This window comes from Plutella xylostella, chromosome 16 (genome assembly GCF_932276165.1).
Source record: "Plutella xylostella chromosome 16, ilPluXylo3.1, whole genome shotgun sequence".
NCBI classification, from domain to species: domain Eukaryota; kingdom Metazoa; phylum Arthropoda; class Insecta; order Lepidoptera; family Plutellidae; genus Plutella; species Plutella xylostella.
This window is the reverse complement of record NC_063996.1, coordinates 4,978,904-5,003,588: the sequence shown is the minus strand read 5'-3', so window position 1 is coordinate 5,003,588 and position 24,685 is coordinate 4,978,904. Positions and strand designations below refer to the sequence as shown.

Here is a 24,685-nt window from a genome sequence, read left to right as displayed (position 1 = left end):
TAATCTGTCTACTGAAATAAGATTTTCACTCAAACATATTTTTTTTTATAATACACTTACCTGCCTACTACTTTCTACAATTACCTCAAAACAGGGGAAAATAATCTGTCACAAAAGGTAATCTACACCTACTCTGGTTGGTACGTAATGATGGGCAGCCCAAGGCTGAGGACAGAAAGGCAGGAGTTCTCAAAAATGTATGAGGGGGTCGCGTGCGGGCCGCGCGCCGCGGGCGACGCACGCGCCGGCGGGTGCTGACCGACTCGACATTATTCTGAGATATTAATTCCTGAAAATTTTAAGAAATTTCCTAATTTATTAAGATGCAATGAATTATTTTTGGATCAAAGTTAACTAAAAATTAAAAGAAATGCTGGTTTGGTTCACTATAAAATGGAAATAAATGAAGTAGACACGGTGTCGGTCAATCCGCATTTATAGGTATTCATGTGACATTTTAGCAGAAATTCCTTCTACTGATAAGCTACCTAAATGCTTCTTATACAAAAATATATTTATTACCTAAGTAAGTATTTGAAAGTTCTGATCACGCGTTGATGTCTTTTGTATGCAAACGTTTTAAGGTGTAATTTTCAAACTATTATAATTTCAATAAAACTATAAATAGAAGTTTTATCGTCAAATACATTATAAAGAAAGCTATGCTTGGTAATCTAAGAATTAAAAATACTCAATAAAGCTTATATGTTTTAAAAAAAATACCAGAAAGTGTCGAGTGGAGAACACACCAACTGTTTGTGTAGATCGCCGGTAGCGAGTTGGTGCTCAGGCGTGTTTTTATTTGTAACAATCACGTGAGATTATTGGGCAGCGGCCGCTCTCGGCACTTCACCCACTGAGGGTCCACGGGATACCACATAATGCTCTATTTATCTTTTGTCCCGCCGCTTGAAGTCTTGCACTTGACAAGTTATTGAAGACACAAACGCAAATTTCTGTGCTGTCAAACGCTTCAATTCCTATGTCCTATGAGTGTTTTTGTACACATGTATACAATACAGGTTGTGCCTTCAGAATCATATCATATGCGTAGCATGGATCTCTGGTAACAAAAAAAACTCATTAATCTACGTATACTGAACATGAATACTTTATGGTGCACCAAAGGAGACTCCCTGGGTCAGCTAACGAAAATAAATGCTACTGCCTATTGGCTAAAGAAAACCAAGGTGACAATATCTAGTCCGGCTCTTAAGGTTCTGGTTATTACTAGTCGTACATCTTGGTCCTAATAGATACACAAAGGATGTAATTATTCCATATTATATAAAATCTGACGACCGAATGGCGTAGTGGTTAGTGACCCTGACTACTGAGCCGATGGTCCCGGGTTCGATTCCCGGCTGGGGCAGATATTTGTTTAAACACAGATATTTGTTCTCGGGTCTTGGATGTGCCCGTAAAATGGCAATAGGCTCGCCCCCTATTACATTGGGACTAACATAACACTCTGGCGAAAAGTGGGTGCAGCAATGCACCTGTGCCTACCCCGCAAGGGAGTACCTACATTAGTACAAGGCGTGAGTGCGTGTGTGTGTGTGTATATAAAATCTGATAAAAAAAATCTTAGATGTAATGATAAATTCCAGTAACATGTATGATTGGTATGGTATTATGAAGTATAAGAGCAGGCATGCTATCATAGAAAGTGTTTCTTATGTCTCAAACTAAATAAAGAATAAACCAATTACAACGTTATATTCTGACAGAATATTTAAATTTAATTACGAAACGAATCATAAATAATATCTGCCCGGCGAAAACAACTATGTATGTCCTAAGTACTTCACTCATTAAATTTTACGTCTATTATTATGAAAATATGTGTTTGCATAACTATGCAAATAGCAAAACGACCAGAAATAAATGTCTCTTTGCATACACTTGCAGCTTTTTAAATATCTCAGACTTCTCGGTCCATAAACTTTGCACAAAGAAAGTAAAAAATAATTTACTATTCTATTATATTCTTCATATTATTTAGTTATGCAAACCACCCAGAAACAACGAGTCAACTAAAATTAGCACGCTCTACTTTTACGATCAAAAATTATATTTTATGGACGACAGCTTAACTTAATCTCCTTTTTATTAAGTATAATGGAGTAATAAAATAGTAGAGTATGTCTTTTTGTAGTGGCTCGTAATGTAGACTAGCACAAAGCCCTTTAAATTAGACTAGATTATGCTTTTCAACGTTTATTTCATATATCTTAAGAACCGCAATCATCAGGAGCGAACTTATGTAGATAAAATAGAGGTATATAATTGTCCACTGCTGGATTACTTATCCCAAACCTCGCTAAAAAGTATGTCTACTATTGACTACCGCCTTCCGCAATGCTGGACATCATGTCATCTCCCAAGGAGCGCCAAAACTGATAAGAAGTGTTATTTAAAATTTGAGATCGAAAGAAAGTTCTGGCATCGCGTTGAACTCTTTTCTATGAAACAGTTGTATCGAACAAATAAAGTGCAGATTATTTTGGTCAGCAATCTTAGATAATAATATCATAGTGGTTAGTGCTCTGAAAGCTGGTGTTCAAAAGCACTGTTAGAATGTCAGGGTTTGATTTTTCTTTCATCATCATCATCATCATCAGCCAATAACCATCTACTGAGAGACAGGGGCTTATGCCCCGATAAAAAAAGAAATAATTTCGTGTATCACCTTGAGTGGACGGCCTACAGCTATAATGGGATATGCTAATTGTTGCACTTTTATGAAGAGGTTGTAAGAGAGAGATTAGATTACAAACGGCTCTAAGTAATCGAATCGTGTATCCAGCTACGAGTATAACTACACAGGGTTATAAATGCTGACACAATTTCAGTACTCTCATACAAACACTATGTTACTTAAATATGTCCATGTCTGTGTATGTAGGTACCCCTCGTTATAACTAACAACCTGTTAACTTTCTTCAAGAGGGGCTATAGGCTCGCAACGATACATCTCGATAGGCAAAGGAACTATAAAATGAGCTGGGTCTGCCAGCAAATATACAACTTTCTACTTCACCAGTTTCTTAGTAGAAATTCTGAATTCAACTCTACTATGTATTACTACATTATTAGTAACACTAGCGTACAGGGTGACATAGTAAGAGTAACAGATAGATTATTTCATCAATACGCGAATCGTAAGAGTTAAGTATTTTGAATTGCAAGTCCTGTTTAAAGGTGCTACCGGCTTAATCAATTTAATAATTATGGATACATTAGTTCTAGAGTAAAGATCACGAACAGGTAAATATAAACTTAGCCAGCCTAGGTACTCTAGGTAGCCGTTAGAGGCTGGATGAAGAAGGCCAAAGTGTTGTGGCGTTTGGGAGAGGAATCTTGGTCCAGCAGTGGACGATAACGGGCTGATAATGATGGTGATAGTGAAATAAGTATATAGCTACTTATGCACCAGGACTTTCTGTTTAGAAATTTATAGGTAGGTTACCTAAAGACACAAACTTTAATGACGAACATAAATTTTCATACACACGGGTATGAATATTAAAAATGCATCATTTGATTCGCGGGCACACATAAAGAAAACATATTTACATACATTTACAAACGCATAAACTCGCTCTCGCGAGAAACCACTCGCATTTCTCCATGGCACACACATATACACACATACAGGCACACAGATGTCTCTATCATCCGAAAACTGTACTGAGAACTTACCATTTGGGCTTAGATATAGGCCAATTATAAGCTCATTTCTTGGGTCGGAACACCGCTATTACAGCGCCCAGTGGGATGTGGTGGTGTAAAAAATATCAATCAAACACAACTTTATATCATACAATCAAAAACACTGTATTACGTCTACACTGAAACTGAACTTTAGTAAACACTAATGGACACCGTTGTTACAATATCATGTTTAGAAGTTGCTAAAACAGATTTGAATTAGGAATCCGAGTGAGTTCGAATTTCAAACGGGTGCGTGTGAGACGCGCCCGCGCACGCGCAGCTCCGAGCGACTGAAGGAGGCTTGCGCGGTGTTGTCAGGTTGGCAGCGCCGGACTGCTATAGTAGGATTGTAAAATTCTACCTGGACCGGTTGCGATCCATATATTTTTGTAGAGTTTCTAAATGACTTACTGTGTGTTTTGGATGTCCCACCGCACATCATAAATAAATTACATTAATTACACCGCAAATAGGCTGTAGAGCAATCTAACCGGCGTAATAAATTATTGAGTATAATATTTAAAAGACTGCGTCTCCAGTAGACAAACAGTTTGCAGGCGACTGAATTAGCGGCACTGAAAAAAGCCAGATTAAGTGAAAATTTCTTATATTTTTTAAAAATATAAACATTAATATTAGGTTTTATGACTTAGGACCATTTTTTTGGACTGGACAGGATTACGCAATATAAAATAAACTTACAATATGAAATTTTGTACCGGTGGCCGGTGTCCGAGGTATCGAAAACTATCGACGTTTTACTAAGGTCGTATTGCGATATTCTGGTCACTCACATTTTGTGGCTTCAAGAGCAAGTGAGACTAGGAGACGAAAAACTTTATCACGTCTTGCGCCCCGTGCTAGGTCTTCTGAGCTGGCATAGTATCCCTCCAAAGCATGACGTTGACTTGTGACACACTGTATGTGTATGTAAATATTAACACCCAAGACCCGAGTACAATAATCTGCGCCGGCCGGGGAACGAAACAGGAACCTTTGGTATAGCAGACAGGTTCACTAACCACTATTCAGCCATGTAACTCTTTAAAGATAAATTTATCTTAACTAAAGATAAATACTTACCTCAACTAAAGATAAATATCCGCTATGCAGTAGCGATTCTTTTCACGATTTCAGTGTTGGTCTCATAACGAAAACGTTTTAGTGTTTTAGGTAAATTTCACTTTGTACTGAAGACTTGTAGAGGTATAATTCTCCCAAATAGTAGAACAACAGTCCGCATAGCAACACTGCACTGCCATATTAGGAGTGAGCGGGACAGCATGCTCTGCTCTCTTTCTCCGTGCCGGAATGTGACCCGAACTCAACTTGAAGGCCGTATATTCACACAACCAGCTTCTTTCGGCCAGCTTAGACTTTATGCCGAAGACTCTCGGTAGGTTTTTCAGTAGCGGAGCTGAATATAAAAAAGTTTAGAGAACTTACTGATACTTCAATGGGGCTTTAAGCTTCGCCGGTTACGCCATTTGATAAGGTATGATATGTCTGATTTCCACACTGTGGGACCTGGTAATATTACCTTGCGTACGCACGTAAGTAGGTATAACTAGGTAGGTTCTATAGAAGAGGCAGTGCAGCGGATAACTGTATTGGATGAGCTTGGGTTAAGTACCTATATGAAGCCGGCAGATAATTTCCGGGTTTAGATTTCTTAGAGCTGGCTCTAACTACGTTTCTGGCACCTATAATTCGTAAGTTTACTTGAAGACTGTTTTTTTTTTATCTCAGATCAATCGACTATTGATGAACCGTTCAGAATCTATCAATTTAGTATCTGAGATTAAAAATCAGACTTTAGTACTCTTGAAATAGTACCAAAGTCAGCACTAAAATAAATTCACATGAGGGGTATTTATTTAATTATACTATGTCCAGCAGTGGATGATTATTGGCTGATGATGATGATGAATGACCGGATGGCTCATTGGTTAGTAACTCTGACAGGTGTGGCGAGAGTCCCGGGTTCGATCCCCGGTTGGGGCTGATATTTAGGAAAATAGTGGATCAACTGTCTTCGGGACTCTGCGCGGTTAAAGCTTGTAACTAGGATCTGTGGTTAAAGCTCAGAACTACTACTCTGAGATATCCCGCGTGACGTGAGTAAAAGAAACAATGTGTTGTTTTGAAATAAGGGTTGATATGTATCGAATAACAATATTCGTAGGACAGTATGGATTTCTCTGATTGTAGGGAGGTAGGTACACCTATTACAAGTAATTTAATGTTCAATAATGACATATATATTATGAACGGGTCCGCTAATGTTCAGTGATAGCTATTTGTCTGTTTCCGATATGAAAAGTTACTAGTAATATTTTTGTAGTGTATTTTTTGAGTACTCACACTATTTTTATTAATTTACATACCTGCTTAGATAATGGATCCAATTCATCAAATTTATCTGACAGCATTATAGAGGTAGGTAATATCAATTTATCATGAACCTAGTGTTAGCCTATGATATATTATTTTATGATATACCTACCTACATATATACCTATGCATGCATTTATTAACAAATGAGATTAATATTCTCCGAGTCATAAACGCTGGTGTCTATCACCAAAATGAAATTGTCCACGCAAGTTCATTAATTGTTTTTTTGTTTATTAAAAAAAGGAATGTGGAAAGTACATAACTTGTTGAAGATTTAAGATTTCCCTTCCATGTCCGACTTATTTTTCCACCCTTCTTCTTTTATGTATACTTTTGTATCTTGTCAAACCGAGTTTCAACAGTAAATAATTGAGGGTTTCTGAATTTTCTATTCGGTCAGTTACCAAAGTGTAAAGATATTTGATATTTATAGAGTCGACTGTACCTCCTAACACATTACCTACTAGAATTCTAGCCCAGACTAATAATTGGCTACCTGTGAATGGCGGTGTAATTATTTGAAATACATCGTGCTATTATCTAGTTTTTCGGTGTCTGAAACAGGATTGTTACACTAATTACATGGCAAAAAACTAAGTAACGTATACTTAGGTTAGACTGGATCTAGCAAGACTTTTTATGATTTATATGGTTTTCCCACGAGTTGAGTGAATCGACAGATTGTTCGGACAATAAAACCTTTTTTTTGTATCATTGGTAATGAAATTAAATATATTTTTTGCAAAAATCACTCATTTATTTCAGTTCTGTATCACAAAATACATTCTTTAAATTAATTATTACAGCACAATGAATCACACGCAACACGTTTTTGTAAAACATTTCAAATCTTAACAGGTAATTATCAAAATATAAACTTTAAAAAAAAATTAAAGCAAATAATCACTGTCACAATGAGAAACAATAAAGGCACAAATTTTACATGTTATAGTTAATTTTTATTTTATTTATTTCTATGGAATAGTACCTATTACGAATACTATGGATATGTCGCAGGCAAATTGTATGATCTCGCCGTTTACATACGGCGTCGTCATTTTACAAACGCTCGCTGTTTCGTAATATGCCGAAGGCAAAATGTATATTGCCGTGTCATTTTATAATATGCCACAACATTCAATTGATAATTCATACGCCGTTTACAAAATGCCGCGGCAAATTGAAGAATTTAGTTCTGATTCTTACCACACGCGGCGCTGTTGATCACAACAACAGAAATGGCGTCAAGTAGTGGTTCTGTGACTCAAAACAATACTGAAAACAGTGCAAATATTACGTGTATAGAGGAAATTTCACCAAATAATTGTGACTTTAAAGATATTTATTACAGTGAATTAAAAAAGTTTTACGATTCTCAAACGGGAGCAGTAAAAAAGCCGTGGACAAATGACAAAATTTTTGAGGTTATCCAGCACCTAAAAACTGCTAGGGTAGCCATAGATTCCGGTGCACGGAGGACTCCTGCAGAATATTATTGGTCAAAAAAATATGAACTAATGAGTATAAGTAATAAGGACTACCTCATTTTAAAAAAAGAAAGCCCCGATTGTCCAACTGTTCGTGTTATACCAGTAGAAGAATATTACGATGTATTGTCAGATATTCATAGAAGTTGTGGACATGGTGGTCGAGACAAAATTCAGTATCAAATAAAGGACAGATTTATTATTGTGAGAAAAGCGATCGATTTATTCGTATCATTATGTCCTATCGTCATATACCAAAGAAAGGTATCGTAGTGAAACCGATTATATCTCGAGATTTTAATGAGCGGGGTCAAGTCGATCTGATTGACTTACAGTCAGCACCAGATGGTGAGTTTAAATGGCTTCTTAACTACCAAGATCATAGCACTAAGTTTATACATCTCAGACCACTTTGTACAAAAAAGGCAAGTGAAGTTGCCACGGAATTGCTCAAAATATTTTTAGAATTTGGAGCACCATATATACTGCAGAGCGATAACGGCAAAGAATTCACCGCCAATATTATTGAGGAAATGGTTAAAATGTGGCCTGAATGCAAAATAATACACGGAACACCGCGACACCCTCAGACCCAAGGTAGTGTTGAGAGGAGTAACCAAGATGTTGAAAACATGCTTCGTGCTTGGATGCGAGAAAATAATAGTAAAAAATGGGCGATGGGCTGCTTCTTCGTTCAGTATAGTAAAAATACATCTTTCCACAGAATTATAGGAAGATCACCATTTCGTGCTCTTTTTGGTGGCGAACCCAAATCTGGTCTACGAAGTTCTAGTATTCCTAATGAAATTCTGAAAAATATAACCACTGAAGAACACTTACAAGAAGTTTTTAATGGAAGACAAGTGGATGTTCAAGGGCCAATTGAAATTGATGAAATTATTCAAGGGCACGAGACTTTGGAAAATCAATCTACCATCACAGCAAGTGAAAATCAGTCAGAGGCTTTGGTGACAAATGAAGCACCTGTCATAGGTAAAGAGGTTTCCATCACTATGTTGCCAGAAAATATAAATTCAGTTCTAAATTGCTCTGAGGATGTGTACTCCGAAAATATAACAGATGAGGTTCAAGACTATTCTGCACAAGCCGCGAAAAGTTCTGTTATCGTACGTTCTATAGAATTACTTACGTTGCCTGTGCCAATTAACGCCTCTGTCAATACTACAAATATGAGTCCTTCTATTCAATGTCCAGGTGAACAACCAAACGTAGAAAGCAACGTTAATTTACTAAATAATACTGTGACGCATGAATCAAATGAGGTGTCTACTCTTGAGGCTGACCCGAGATGTATTGTATGTAAAAATGGAACTAGTGGTGCCCACCAATGTTGTTCTTGTCTTAAACCAGTTCACACTATTTGCGGCGAAACAATTGGTGAAGAAGGCTATGGAGCAAGTGTTTTGTGTTTGATGTGTAAACGAGAACAAGACATACAGTCAGAAAGACATAAATCACACGAAGGCTTAAAACGAGCCGCAGAAAAAATGATAACTGAAACAGCTAAGAAACTCCCAGCGCTAGACATAGGAGGGAGCGTATTTCTCAACGTTCCGAAAATTGATAGAGGTCCCATAGATGCAAAAAATATATCGGGAAAAGTATTGGATATGAGACACGGCGTTTACCAAATTGGTACAAGTAATGGGATTATCAAAAACTGGTTTAACCGACAAGAATTAAAAATATCGTCAAGGAAATACCTCGATGAAATTCCTCAAAATTATATATCATTAAGAGAAGCCGTTTCCAAAGAATCTTTGTTTGGTGGACAGGGCTTTAGCAAATGCTCATGCAAGCCGGCTAAAAAGCAGTGCCAAAATAACCGATGCGCATGTTTTAAAAAGAATGTTCTCTGCGGGTCCAAATGTCACTCAAGTTTGACATGCACAAATAAGTTTTGATTTTTTTATTTGTCTATTTTTACTTATTATTTTGATTATATTTTCATTAATAATCATTTGAATTGCTTTGAATATTATTTGTATTAAACTAAGTGAGGTTTAAGAGCACATCTAGCTTTATATCACCAGTAGTAAGTATAAGCTGAACTTCGATTTGTACTAAGTAAAGTTGACCACTGTAAAGGTTAGCTCTTGACTATACTATTTAACGCGAATATCTATTAAAGCAAAATACCAAGAAATAAAGACTGATTTAAAATTTGTTTGAAAATTATTTCATTTTTAGGTATCTAAACTGATTGTTTGCCAATTTTACTAGGTACGTTACGTTTTACCTTTAAGTCACTGAAATTTTAATATGACATAATTTGAATTTTCCGTACCTACTTTTGTTGCTTTTTTGTTAAAAAAATAATAATTATAATCTTTATTTAGTAATTTAGGAAACGGATCTCTAAGTCTTATTGGAATGTAAGCCCGAATGCACTAAACTTAGGAAACACCAAAACCCTTGCCTAGAGCTTCTTAAATTGTTTAGATGTTTTGTAAATTTAGTGAATTCTGGCACCATTGCAGTGTTATAAATCTTATTGTTCTGTATAAAGTTACTATGTTGGTTATTTAAATGGTGTTTTATTACTTAAATATTTAATTTACTTACTTAGGAACCTACTTTAAGAATACCAAAGTACAAGGTCTTATTGCAATAAAGTCTGATTTTGTTTTTTTCTAAACTGTGTTTTATTTATTGATTTATTCAGGTAATCAACAGCATATTACAGTAAATTTAAACCTAATACATGTTTGAAATTGTATAGCCAATGATAGACTACCCTATTTATTATATAAACAAAAGATAAGTACTGAGTACTGAGTCTGAGACTTATCATGGTCACCCTAAAACTGCAACTAACGTCGAAATCAGAACGATTGAACGAGTTATCAATATGCCTTCGGCAAATTACAAAACAGCGAGCGTTTGTAAAATGACGACGCCGTATGTAAACGGCGAGATCATACAATTTGCCTGCGACAGATAGATAAATAGTTGATATATTATAATGATACTCGCCGATCGCCACCAAATGGCACCTTTATGAGTTTTCTTCCCTCTTCATAGTTTTTTACGTTACTGTTTTTATAGTTAGGCAAACATATTTTTTCTTATAAGAGTAGAGATTTATTTTTTAGGCATACCATACCGGAATGAGTAGTGTACAAATTCATTTATTTAATACCTAGACATTGTTGTATAAGAACTACATTTAATTTTATTAATATCTATCAACTTCCTATTTTATTTAATCCTCGTTGAAGGATAATTGAGAAATAACTCGAGTATTACAGTTTTGTATCTTTCTGGTCAATATTAATGTCTCATTAGGTTGTATGTTACAAAAAGAAAGCTGGAAATTTATAAGCGCTACTTTTATACATTTTGCTGAACCAGGGCTGATAAGCGCGCGGGAAAAATGACCATGTCATAAGCGCTTATAAGATTCCAACTTTAATTCTGTATACATTTATAGTTGTGAACTTTAATTCTAATTTAGTTAATTTTTACCCGAACTGCCGAATAAGGAGGGTAATGTTTTTCTCTCATTACTCATTAGACTTAGACGACTCTTATTTTATTTGATAAACTTAGTGATTTCCGGAAACATAGTGTTACTCATACGCTGAGTTACAGAATGGAATATTAAGCTAATCTCTCTTTCTGTCCGTATACTGTCAAGGCAACTATAAATACATTTAATGCCGAATGATCAGCTTAAAGTCCCTTTCTGCAACACAGCGATAGTCTTTTCAGTGCCAACACCTACCTACCTCCAAAAACTGCCCACAAACCTCAAACAAACCTTCCCACCAACTCACACTCCTCCCCTACGCCCAAGCCTGTCTCCTCCCTTGTGGCAACCCCCCCGACCCCTCCCTATGAGCCCTCGCGATCTCGTGCCGCAGAGTCCGCTCGTGCTCCGCGGCGGCCTTCATGTCGGCCTCGTGGGACACCGCCGCCTAATGTCAGCATAGAATCTATTGCCGTGTTACATGATACCATTGATATACCTTTTCGTATACTGTAGCATAAGACGAAAGAGACTAATCCCTACGACACAGGGAATCCTAGTGTAGGGGTCAGGGATATTCTATTCTATTCTATTCTATTCTCATAGGGGGTGAAGTTCCTGTACGTGGCTCTCTCGAGTGGAACCTTTGTACATATCCCCTTGATTTCAGCTCAGCCAGCCTAGCTCCCGAGTAAACTGGAGTAGCAGGCCTGGGTGTTGTAATAGCTGAGGTAGGCGCTCTGTTGGTCCAAGAATAGATAATCTTGTTTCTGTAGTAGGTGGACAAGCTAACAAAATATGTTCAACCGTCTCATCTACTTCTTTACATGTCCTACATAAGGGACTAGTTGAGTTACCTATGGTATATAAGTGTTTATTCACGCAACAATGTCCTGTTATTAATCCTACCATTAATGATATATTACTACGGGACAGGTTGAGTAAGTAGCGTGTAAGTTTATGGTTGTATGATACAATAAACGCTTTACTTTGTCTGCAATCTACACGATTTATCCACTCCTGATTGTGTTTAGATAGTGTTTTATCGGTGAGACATTGCCTTATTGCCTTTGATGACAAACTAATAAATGGTTCTGGCCCTATTGGTAGGGTATTTGATCCCATTCTTGCTAGTCGGTCAGCCTCGCAATTTCCTATGTTGTCGTTATGACTTTTAATCCATTGTACTGTTACATTATTTGAAATGCTTAGGTTTTCAAGTGTTCTGTGACATTCTAAAATTAATTTAGATTTTGTTACAGTTCTGCCTAAGGCACCTAAAATTGCCATACTGTCTGTGTAGAAGCAGATATTGCAATTTTTTGTGTCTTTTATTTGTGTAGCTCCGTCAAGTAGGCTGGCAGCTTCTGCCTGAAAAACAGTAGCTTTGTTCCCGAAGCTGACAGAGTATTGTAAATTAAGTTCCGGGCAGAAGACACCTCCACCGCTGCCCTTCTTGTTCTTGGCTCCGTCAATGTAGATATTGATGTCGTAATTGTTTTCGTCTGATGTGCCACACTGATCTCGCTGGATAGTGTAGCTTCGGTTGAAGATAAACGTCTTTATAGTAGTGTCGCTGCATTCAGTGGACCCGGGAGCCGACAACTTGGCAATGTCAAGTATGCGACTGTGTCCCTGTGCAGTAGTATTCGTTGACCATAGTCCCATGTTACTTAGCCTTATCGCCGCCGCTTTAGCTTCCTGCTTGATGATAATATCGAGTGGTGGAAGTCCTAGAATTATTTCTAGGGCGGCTGTTGGGGTTGACTTCATACATCCGGTGATTGAAACGCATGCAAGCCTTTGAAACTGTCGTAGTTTGTTTTTCACAGTAATGAGGTTCGATCTTTGCCACCAAACCACTGCTCCATATGTTATTATAACACTGTTTCAATGTTTTGGCTATCAATAAAGATATTTGTATTTGTAATTCGTTACTGTCAAAGCAAGGCAGCAATACATTTAATGCCGACATTAGCTTAAAGTCCCTTTCTGCAACACGGCGACAGTTTTTTCAGTGGCAAGACCAACTACCCCAAAAACTGCCAATAAACCTCAAACTAACCTTCCCATTAACCTACTTTGTGCAACACAGTAATATTTTTTTCAGTGGCAAGACCAACTACCCCCAAAAACTGCCACTAAACCTAAGTCGAAACATGTCATTGGCATTTTAGTTGTAAGTTCTTTAGTGATAGTTTATTTTTAAAATAATGCTGTTTGTTTCGCTAATAAATAAAATAAAATAAACCTCAAACTAACCGTCCCATCAACCCACACTCCTCCCCTACGCCCAAGCCTGCCGTCTCCCTATTGGCAACCCCCCCGACCCCTCTCTATGAGCCCTTGCGATCTCGTGCCGCAGAGTCCGCTCGAGCTCCGCGGCGGCCTTCATGTCGGCCTCGTGGGACACCGCCGCTTCTAGTTGTTCCCTCTTGAGTTGCAGCCCGTTGAGCTGGGATTGGAGGGTGTTTATGCTGCTGTACTTTGAGTTTTGGAGCTGTGGATGGAAATGTAATTTGGTAAGTGTAATCGTTATTCATACTAAGAATACTTGAAGAAATCAATAGAAAGTTTAGAGAAGAGGTGAATTCACAGTGAATGTGAATGTATAATCAGTTAAAAAGGAGGTCTATGCCCAGCAGTGAGACACAAGCTGCATAAAAAAATCTAATAATTAATCTAACTAGGTACAACTAAAAAACTTTCCTTGTGAAGAAATCACATGGACCAAGAAATTACACATTTCATAAAAAATGGTAGCAGTTTACCTGACTGCCTAGCCAAGAGCTAAGACATGGCCACAGATAGACATACACGTCAACACCCCTCTTTATAAACATGCCAATCTAGGATATGGCCACAGACTGACACACATATCAAACCCACACCCCTCTTTACAACCATCCCACCTACCTGAGTCTCCCGCTCCTTGCTCTTCACCTCACTATGGAACCGCTCCATATCATCCAGAATCTTCTCTCGTTCCAGAACGTTCTCCCGCTGCCTCGCGCGGTTTGCCTCGAGCCGCTCCTGGACTTGCCTCGCGAGCGTGGCCACCACGTCCGCCATGAGGCACGCGCGCGCCTCGCGCTCTTTAGCCCACATCTACAAAATTAACGACTCTATATTATACAAAAATAAATTATACTATGCGACGAACCCCAACAGTATAGCGGTTGGTAAGGACAATGCCGGTTTTGGCCAATAAATGGCTACGTATGGATGAACACAACGATGGAAAGATAAACAGAAGAAGGCGTTTCTACGTTTGTCTGTTCATGGAATCTACGGGACTTCTACCTAAACTGTTATCAGTTTTCCTTTCAGGTGTGACATAGCCGCCAGCCACTTCAGAATGCAGATTACATTTACATTATAATTTTGTTCAAAAAAGTGTTATACTTAACTTTTTCTGGACGAACAAATTTTACTAGGTAGGTACGATATCATCTACATAATTATTACCCTGTTTTCATTTACTTATTTCATTGACTTACTGGACCACCACCTATAACATTTTAGCAGAATCCATACCCGGTCCTGCTTCTCGTTGATCTGCCTCGCCTCGCCGTCGTACATGGCGTCGATGTTGCTCTGTCTCGCTCGCTCCCTCTCCATGCACTGCTCTAGCGTGCTCAGCCGTAATGTAGCCGGGATTCGAACCAGGAACCTTCGGCTCAGTAGTCAGGATCACTAACCACTACGCCATTCGGTCGTCATGTATTTGTGTAGTAATATTACAGGTTCGGCCTATTTTGACGTCGGATAGCCGTGTGTGAGATGTCCCGCGTATTATTATTATTATTATCATCTAGTACGCGCTTGTAGCTCGAACACTTCTCCCCTAGGGTAACAATGTACTATTCCATACCCGGTCCTGCTTCTCGTTGATCTGCCTCGCCTCGCCGTCGTACATGGCGTCGATGTTGCTCTGTCTCGCTCGCTCCCTCTCTCTGCACTGCTCTAGCGTGCTCAGCGCGTCGTCTAGTACGCGCTTGTAGCTCGAACACTTCTCCACCCTTGGATAATGGCCAGTACTCACTATCGTTATTACTCGATAGTTTTACTCGAAGTCGAGTAAAAATCTACGTGTGGACCGCAAAACTCACAGCTCGAAGGCTCGATCTTTATTTATTTATTTATTTATTTATATATGATTCGCCAACAAAGATTACATTAAATTCATGCTTAATAAAAATACAGTTAAATGATAAATGCATCTTCAATAACAGGCGAATACAGCATGCATTATAAGTAATAATTAAATTAGATTTTTAAAGTTAAAGCCTTAATAATTTACATTTAAATTATAAAAAAGTACAAATCAAATATAAATTAAGTATAAATTAGAGCCTTAATAATTTACATTTAAATTATAAAAAAGTATAATTGCATTGAAACACTATTAAAATAACATTAATTGGCAATAAATAATTTGAATTTACATTGAAATTGATAGATTGATTAAAAATAATTAATTGATAAAATAAAATAAATATTTGAACATTTAAAATAATATGTAGCTTCCAACATGTGACTATAACAACCGCATCAGTTCCTTTTTGAAAACTGGAAGCCTCTGAGATATGCAGATATCCGTTTCTTTGGTGACTGTATTAAAAGATCTACACATCCTGTTTAGTGGAGAAAATTGCCCTAAATTTGTGTTGCTTTTTCTAATGTGGAAAAGCATGTATTTATTTTTTCTAGGCAAACGTACAGGGATTGCTATTTGTAATTTGGCTAGTAGTGTCGGTGCATCTATCATTCCGTTTACCAACTTGTGCAAGAAAATAATATCTGCCACCTTTCTGCGTGAAGATAAAGACTGCATGTGAAAATATTCTAGTCTCTCTTTGTGGCCTTGCAAAAAAACTACAAAGCTGTAGTTTTTTTGCAAGGCCATAACGGTAACTTAAGTGCCACAGAAACCTTTTTTGTACACTCTCAATTCGTTTCTCGTAAACAGCGTAGTGGGGGTTCCACACTTGACTGCAGTATTCCAAACAACTACGTATTAATGAATTAAAGAGAACTAGCCTAGCTGAAACACTTTTAAAGTCCTTTGTATTTCTGATTATGAAACCCAACATTTTAAAGCCGCGATTCACAATACACTCTACATGTTTGTTAAATTGTAGCTTACTGTCCAGTCCTATACCTAGATCCCTGATTTCAACCACATTTTTCAAAGGGGAGTCATTTATGTAGTATGTATGAGGTATGCAATTTTGCCTACATCGCGAAAACATCATGTGATAACATTTAGATGTGTTTAAGGGCATGCCATTTACATCACACCACTCAACCAGACGACTTAAATCACTTTGAAGTTCATCATTGCTTTCTAACGACAATATGGGCTTCACTATTTTCAGGTCATCGGCAAAAAGGTAGAAATTTGTGTGTCGAAAACAAAGGGGAAGATCGTTTATAAAAACATTGAAAAGTAATGGGCCTAGATGTGATCCTTGCGGAACCCCAGATACGGCTTCAAATGAATACGATGAATAGCCATTTATTACCACTTTAGAATTTCGACCATGGAGATAAGATCCTAGCCAAGACAGCAAACCACCCCCCACCCCTAGGCTTTCAAGTTTCCCTAACAGTATAGAATAGTTCACCCGATCGAAAGCTTTGCTAAAATCCGTGTAAATAGCACTTGTACTTATTCGAGAGTCAACAGCCTGCGAAACTTCATCCACAAAGTCCACCATATTAGTACAGGTAGATCTCGCCTTCATGAAGCCATGTTGATTATTAGATAGAAGAGGCCTAACATGATAAAACAAAATTTTGTGTATAAGTTTTTCAAAAACTTAGGCAACTACTGATAATATTGATATAGGACGGTAATCTGTAACTGAACTTTTATCACCGGCTTTAAAGAGCGGGATTACTCTAGCTTCCTTCCAAACCGTAGGGAATACTCCAGACTGTAAAGACGCGTTGTATATTAAATGAAGGGGATAACTAAGCGCCCGAGCACAATTCTTAACAAAAATTGCCGGTAAGCCATCCGCTCCAGCACCCTTGGCGTGGTCCAATCTTTTTAAAGCCATAAAGACTTCCGAATGACTAAATAATGCAGTGGTTATACAGTTATTGCTTGAATGCTGGTTAATTGAATCATCTCTACATTGGGGATTGAAGCGACTGTAGGCCTTAGAAAAATTATCAGCAAATAAATTACATATATCATCGCCAGTTTTCGCTACTTTGGTACCCATTTTCATTTCTGCGGGGTATGTACTTTTATTTTGCCTTTTTTGTTTTATGTATGACCAAAACAACTTCTCTCTCTCTCAGCCTTCCGTAGTCCACTGTTGGACATAGGCCTCTCCTAACGATCGCCACCCCAAACGGTCACCCGCCATCTGCATCCAGCGGCTTCCCGCTACCTTCCGCAGATCATCAGACCAACGGGTTGGGGGGCGACCGACACGCCGTTTGCCGGCACGGGGTCTCCACTCCAGAACCTTTCTACTCCAGCGGTCGTCGGCTCTGCGGGCTACGTGGCCAGCCCATTGCCATTTCAGCGTGCTAATCCTTTTGGCTATGTCGGTAACTTTAGTTCTCCTGCGGATTTCTTCATTACGAATCCTATCTCGCAGGGACACGCCTAACATAGCCCTTTCCATAGCACGCTGAGCAACTCTGAGCTTGTGGATAAGCCCTTTGGTGAAGCACCACGTCTCGGCTCCGTAAGTCATCACTGGCAACACGCACTGATTGAAAACTTTTGTTTTCAGACACTGAGGTATGTTTTCAGTGAAGATGTGTCGTAATTTCCCGAACGCTGCCCATCCGAGTTGGATTCTACGAGCTACCTCTTTATCGAAGTTGGATTTACCTAATCGGATCACTTGTCCTAGGTACATACATACTGATCGACAACTTCGATGGTGACACCTCCTACAGTTTACAATTGTTTATATATTATGTCTATATATAATTTACAATTGTTTTTATTTTTGTCTTTTATATCTAAAACTATCCACATATCTTCGCAGCCGCTTTCAAATTCAAGAACTCTACGTGAATTAATACGTTTATGAACGGCTATTATAACGCCCCCTCCTGCTTTCTGAGGATCAAACGTCGTGGATTCACGATCGCGCCTATAAACTTGATATCTATTATCGAATAATTCGCAATCATATACGTTACTTTTAAGCCAACTTTCCGTTACAACGATCACATCAAAATTTGCAAGACTACAATTATGAAAGAACACATTAGTTTTAGTATTTAGTCCTCTAGTATTTTGGTAGTAAAAATTTAAAGTATCGAATGATGAGTCCAATAAAATATAAAAGAACATGCACGATCATTTATGATTAGCTATGTATTTGATTTCTACGTGAGTTTACTCAGGAAGTCAATGTTACGAATGTGCACGAAATCAGAGGCCTCCGTTTTACGCATAAATACCTTGTTTTTTCTAACCCACACAAACTTATAGTTAAGTTCCCTAGCCCTCAGTCTAGCTGCAGCGTGCAAGGACAGGTGCTCACATATATAAATTGGTGTCTTCTTTTCAATAGCGATTCCCAGATGGCTGGTGTTTAATTTATTATTTAGATTGTTCTTATTAAACTTTATACATGCCGCTAATAAAGTGTCCCTCTGCAGAGGGCTACTGAGTTTCACTACAACATTGCTCGATGGAATTAAAGTAATTTCATTCGAACTTACTCGAAGCAACAATACTACGGTTTAGTGAATACTAAATGGCGCGCGACACTCGATAGATCAATGCTGAATGTGTGGACGAAAGTCCATGCCATGGGTTTTACTCGACAGTTTAGCTCGATCGAGTAATACCTTATGTGAGTACGAACCATAACAATTTGCTATTACATACCCGGTCCTGCTTCTCGTTGATCTGCCTCGCCTCGCCGTCGTACATGGCGTCGATGTTGCTCTGTCTCGCTCGCTCCCTCTCTCTGCACTGCTCTAGCGTGCTCAGCGCGTCGTCTAGTACGCGCTTGTAGCTCGAACACTTGGAGACCTCGGATTCGTAGTCCTGAAAGTTTAGAGTGGTTTGTTTTAAGGTTACAGCACACATATGTGTCAACTCGGAAAAGGATGGTGACCGTATCAACTTGGGCCGTTCAGTATTATTTGTATGAAATTCCCTGCTGCAACGCACACTAAGGGGATCGTAACGTAATCGCCTCACCTCGGGACAAGCTAATGGTGACGATCTTTTTATGTGTGTTGTGACCTTTATTTTACAAGGTTAAAAATAGATTTGGTGGCTTCGGAAACGACTACCAAATGATACGCAGAGTTTTTCTGAAACGTTTAAATTTTTGATTATGTATCTACTGTTGGCTAAAAGAAGCATTCTAGTCCGCCTAGTTTTCTATTGAATGTAAACAGGTTTTAATCGTAATTGAACTGGACAAATCGGACTTATTTACCTTCAAGAAAGCCTTCTGTATTTGGCGCATGACGTCCAAATCCAGCTCAATTTCCTTCATCACCGCCAAAACCTTCTGTTTCAACTTGTACTTATGTAGTCCCATGTTCACAATAGTGGCATCTCTCTCGCCCTTGAGCTTAGCGTGTTGTCTCTCTCTTTCTGACGCCAAGTACTTTAATTGTTCGAGTTTCATTTGTTCTTTCTCTTCTAGTTTTCGTAGTTGGTTGACGACTGTCTCTTTCTCGCTCATTTCGGCTATTTGGCCTTCTAGACTGTTGCGGAGATCCTGGAAATAATAATAAAATATTGTTACTTATTTGATTGAACATGGCATGTGACATTATACATACATTTGACTTATACAGCAAAGGTGCATGCAACCTATAATAAATATAAACTATACAGGTGTTCCAAAATGTTATGTGGATGTTAGCTGGAACGGTGTTTTCGCCGTTTTGCGATGATTAAAATGCACATAGGGTACATATCTAGAAATAGCCCGGCAATTGACAACATTTCAAAATTTTATACAGTTGAAATTCGAAAACCATTTAGAGATATGGCTCTAATATTGACAAAAAAAAATGTTTCCGATTTTTCTATTGATTTATTTCAGAGAAAAACATAATAATCTAAATTATCATTCGTGACATCACGATGTGGCATAATAATTAAACGCGCTTTTACTTCTAAAACATGAACAAAAAAAAAACATGTTATGTCACTTTGACAATGACAATGACAAACGTCACTCAAATGTCTGTCACTTTTATGTGTCCTTGTCAATGACGGAAGTTTGTGATTGGTCCTTGCCACAAAATAAAGTTGAAGTTGAAGTTGATTGGTCCTTTGTTCATGTCAAGTTAATGTCATCCAACTTTTTTTTTTAGGTTAGGCAGGCAACGAAAATATTTTTATCCATAGCCTCGACGTGACGTCACTGATACTATAAATATTTTGAACTTTGAAATTAAAAAAATATATTAAAACATAGAAATATTAAGAAATAAAAAAATACGGGTCATCTAAATTTGTGATATCTACTCGAAAATAAAATAAAATCGGTGAGCATTTTATTTGAAATGTTGTCAATTCTTTTTTTAAATACTTAGAGGGTTTTTTTTCTCGTGATCCTTGTGACCATCCTAATCATCCCCTTCGCAGCTAACCTTTTGGGACAACCTGTATATTCCGAATTTATGAAGAAACGTTTCTTTTTGGTAATTAACATATTGTTTGTGGGTCTTCCATCAGGTGATATGATGCTGGTTATAATGTACCTTCATTTGCAACTCCTTCTCCTTCAGTCTCTCCTCCTCCACCTTTATCTGATTGCGTAGCGCTTCGTCTCTCTCCTTCAATATCTTCAGCGTATCCTCCTCCTCTTTCTTCTTCTGCAGTTCCTTTTCTACTATTTGTTGTGTCCTGTAAATAATGTACAGATTTTTGATATTAAATGTACGACAATGCTGTAATTCATGATCATCATCAACAGAAATATTGACATAATGCTTCTCCCATGGAGTCCTCGGTCTTCCTCATCCAGCCACACAATACTTGCTAAGGTAGTCGGTCAAGCTGGCCGCAGGGCGTCCCACGCTGCGATTGACAGTACATGCTGCTGTGGTTAATGCTGCTTAGATTATAGCTACTGACATTATAACTTATATACCCAAGCGGCAAAAACGTCACAGTCGTGTACCGACCACTAGCTGCACTTTCACTTGTAGATCCTGCGGGAGGCCTTGCCGCTCCCGTATCGGCTTATATAGTCACGAAAAATCGTGTTCCAGACACTAACTAAATCGTCTGTCATAGAAGTACAAGGCCATGATGATATACCTCTTACATAACAGCAACAAGCCGATTTCTTCGTCCACCGACTGCTTCCATTATTTCTACCAGGACTGCATAACTCACCAGGCAGACTTCAGCTTCCCGTTGGCTATGTAACTCTGCGCAGCCCTCAGCTCCGGCTGTTGGAGCCTCCACGCGTGGTGCAGTCTCAGCTCGGCCTCCTGCCGCCGCAGAGACTCCTCCTTCGCCATGATGCCCTGGTTGATCTGCTCTAGAGTGGACTTGCCTAATGTAGTCGGTCAAGCTGGCCGCAGGGCGTCCCATGATGCGATTGACAATCATGCTGCTGTGGTTAATGCTGCTTACATTATAGCTACTGACATACCTATAGGTACTGTATAGTCTATATACCTCTTACAACAGCAACAAGCCGATTTCTTCTTCCACCGACAGCTTCTATTATTTCTACCAGGATACCATAACTCACCAGGCAGACTTGAGCTTCCCGTTAGCACTGCTTCCATTATTTCTACCAGGATTGCATAACTCACCAGGCAGACTTGAGTTTCCCGTTAGCTATGTAGCTCTGCGCGGCCCTCAGCTCCGGCTGCTGGAGCCTCCACGCGTGGTGCAGTCTCAGCTCGGCCTCCTGCCGCCTCAGAGACTCTTCTTTAGCCATGATGCCCTGGTATATCTGCGCTAGAGTGGACTTGTCTAAGGTAGTTGTTCAAGCTGGCCGCAGGGCGACCCACGCTGCAATTGACAGTACGTGCTGTTCTAGTTAATGCTAGATTATAGCTACTGACATTATAAAATATACTGTATACCTCTTACATAACAGCCACAAGCCAATTTCTTCATCCACTGACTGCTTCCATTATTGCTACCAGGATTGTATAACTCACCAGGCAGATTTGAGCCTGCCGTTAGCACTGCGTCCATTATTTCTACCAGGATTGCATAACTCACCAGGCAGACTTGAGTTTCCCATTAGCTATGTAGCTCTGTGCGGCCCTCAGCTCCGGCTGCTGGAGCCGCCACGCGTGGTGCAGCCGCAGCTCGGCCTCCTGCCGCCGCAGAGACTCTTCTTTAGCCATGATGCCCTGGTTGATCTGCTCTAGCGTGGATGTTGGTACGTCGTTTAGGTAGGAACTGGAAATAGATATTATATTGATAGATATAATATTCTTTATTTTTTGTATACACGTAGGTACATCATAAGTATACTAACACATATAATAAGTACAAAAATGGCGGTCTTAACCGATTTATTCAAGGCAACCTTAGGGTGGAAGGATATTTATGGTGAAAGAGGGGTCAAGTGTCATAAGAATTTTGATTTAGAAGGTTATAAAGTATTTTGAGAGAGTAAACATGCTAAATTACTGTTTGAATTCAAACCCTGGTTCAGCAGGGCAATCACGAAAAACAGAGCTAACGTATAGAATCGAATGCGAGTGCGACAACTGTCAATTCAATAGGTAAAAAGTGTTCGAAAGTGCTGTCAAGTTGACACTAGTCGCACTCGCATTCGATTCTATATTTTTCATGATCGTACTGCAGCTCTAGTGTTTGTCATTGACCACAAATGATCTTTGAATCATTGGATCTTATTTGTTGACTCAATGAAATATGTTAGTATGATATAACCTCATGAATTAAACAATGAATAGGCATTAGAGTTTGAGTTTGTAATAATGGCCGCCCACTCTGGCCAAGTAAGAAGTTAGGGAGGCCATATCTTGTCAATGCCAATGCTCCAGTCTCAATCTATTTATCATAAATTTCGACACTACTGTGTTGGAGATTCAAATTAAATTCTCTAAGTTGACAGTGATTTTTTTCAGTATTGATCAACCAATCAATGCCACTCGGAGTTATATAGGTATATAATACAGGGGCTGTACACCTCAGTTTATCTTTTGTCTGCTCAGGAAGAAAAAGCACTAACTACTTGGGAGAGACCTAGGTCTATTTGAGAGATATATTTGAAATTTTGTCTGTAGACGATTCAATTGTTAAGCAACTGCCTTTCTACACATATCAAATAGAGTGAAATAGTAACCAACACTTCGCCTTTACAATAAGTACTTATTTATACATTACACTGATAGTATGAAGAGCCATTTTAAAAATAGTATTTAATTTAATCCTTTATAAATAAGTGCACATAGGTGGACTCAATTCTACAAGCATTTTCTACCAGTCAACCCACAGTAAGTACAAAAGAAACTATGTTAATGATGAGATGAAAAAAAAAATGCAATGTCAATGAATAAATATTAGTATTTGTAATGAACATACCCATTTCTGTACAGCTTGGGCTGCGCGGCGAGGGTCTTCAGCTCCTGCTGGTACTGCATGTGCTCCTGAAACAACATCATCTCCAGCTTCTTGCGCCGCTCCTCCAGTTTGCTGAAAAATATATAAAAAGCACTAATTTTAGTATATTTTGCATGAAATTAAGCTATTACAGATGGATACTTTTCTGATGAAATTTTGGTCCACTACAGAAACTGACACTGATTATTCTTGCTGATGAACTAGATTTTCCCAGGCAGAAAGTATCTCATCTGGCAAACCCTTTTATTTACAGGTGTTTTAATCCCTCAATCCCTGTAATTTATTGCAAACTTGCACCTTTTAGAACAGAATGATGGTCTTTCAGCCCACACTCATTTCATTCATGAATGTTTTAAATTAGTTCACATACATTTCTGGTTTCACATACAAAATACATTAAATACTCACGCAGCCCTAATCTTATTTTCACTGAACCGCTCGGCCTCCTTCTTAGCCTTCTCATAGTAGCCTTCAGTGGTCCACTGCTCGTGGTGGCGGGAGGCGTTGGTGTGGTTCTCGAAGTAGTTGGCCACTTTCTTCAGCTCCTCGGCCTTGCGGAGCTCGGTGTCCCGTCTTTGAGCCGCCATGGCCTGCAGCTGCCATTGCGGACGGTGTCGAGACATTATCTGGGAAACGGTATTTGAAACAATCGTAAATTATTGGAACATATTTGCTAAGAAGGGTAAGTGGTTAGGATTGTAATATGTTCATGAACTTTTAATATGTAAAGTTTATCTCAAACGTATGATATAATTTTAGGCTCACCTTTAGTAACAAGGCGTGTTCAAAACCTTTTAAAATCTTTTAAAATATACACACAGGGTAAGTACTCACATAAACAATTCTTCTCACAAAAGAATAATTATCGGACTCTTCTAGTTTATGAGAAAAACATAAATTTACGAAATTTCGATATTTACTATAGAGATTTGTTAGAATTCAGTTTAATTTCACAAACATTAGACCATAGACTATAGGAAATGTTTTTTTTTTTAAATATTGTGTTTAAAGGCA

General features: G+C 38.5%; 3 protein-coding genes across 3 annotated transcripts in view; 1 reads left to right on the top strand and 2 right to left on the bottom strand.

Annotated features, from left to right (window-relative positions):
• Nucleotides 1-4,028, bottom strand: part of LOC105395130 (tetratricopeptide repeat protein 28) — a 78,426-nt gene extending 74,398 nt beyond the window's left edge. The window contains exon 1 of the mRNA XM_048626151.1: nt 3,706-4,028. The gene's annotated coding sequence lies outside the window, so the exon portion shown is untranslated. The remainder of the gene's footprint in view (nt 1-3,705) is intronic.
• A 3,603-nt stretch (nt 4,029-7,631) lies between these two features.
• LOC125489720 (KRAB-A domain-containing protein 2-like) lies at nt 7,632-11,546 on the top strand. The gene is made up of 3 exons (XM_048626531.1): nt 7,632-7,805; nt 7,862-8,198; nt 11,467-11,546. The coding sequence occupies exons 1-3, from the start codon at nt 7,632-7,634 to the stop codon at nt 11,544-11,546; spliced, it is 591 nt and encodes a 196-aa protein (XP_048482488.1).
• A 1,798-nt stretch (nt 11,547-13,344) lies between these two features.
• On the bottom strand, nt 13,345-24,367 carry LOC105381119 (trichoplein keratin filament-binding protein). Its single transcript, XM_048626418.1, has 8 exons — nt 24,080-24,367; nt 23,633-23,743; nt 22,298-22,480; nt 20,812-20,956; nt 19,530-19,817; nt 18,968-19,129; nt 14,011-14,202; nt 13,345-13,594 (listed from the first exon to the last, which is right to left on the bottom strand). The coding sequence occupies exons 1-8, from the start codon at nt 24,292-24,294 to the stop codon at nt 13,382-13,384; spliced, it is 1,509 nt and encodes a 502-aa protein (XP_048482375.1). The 5' UTR covers nt 24,295-24,367; the 3' UTR covers nt 13,345-13,381.
• Between the last annotated feature and the right edge of the window lie 318 nt (nt 24,368-24,685).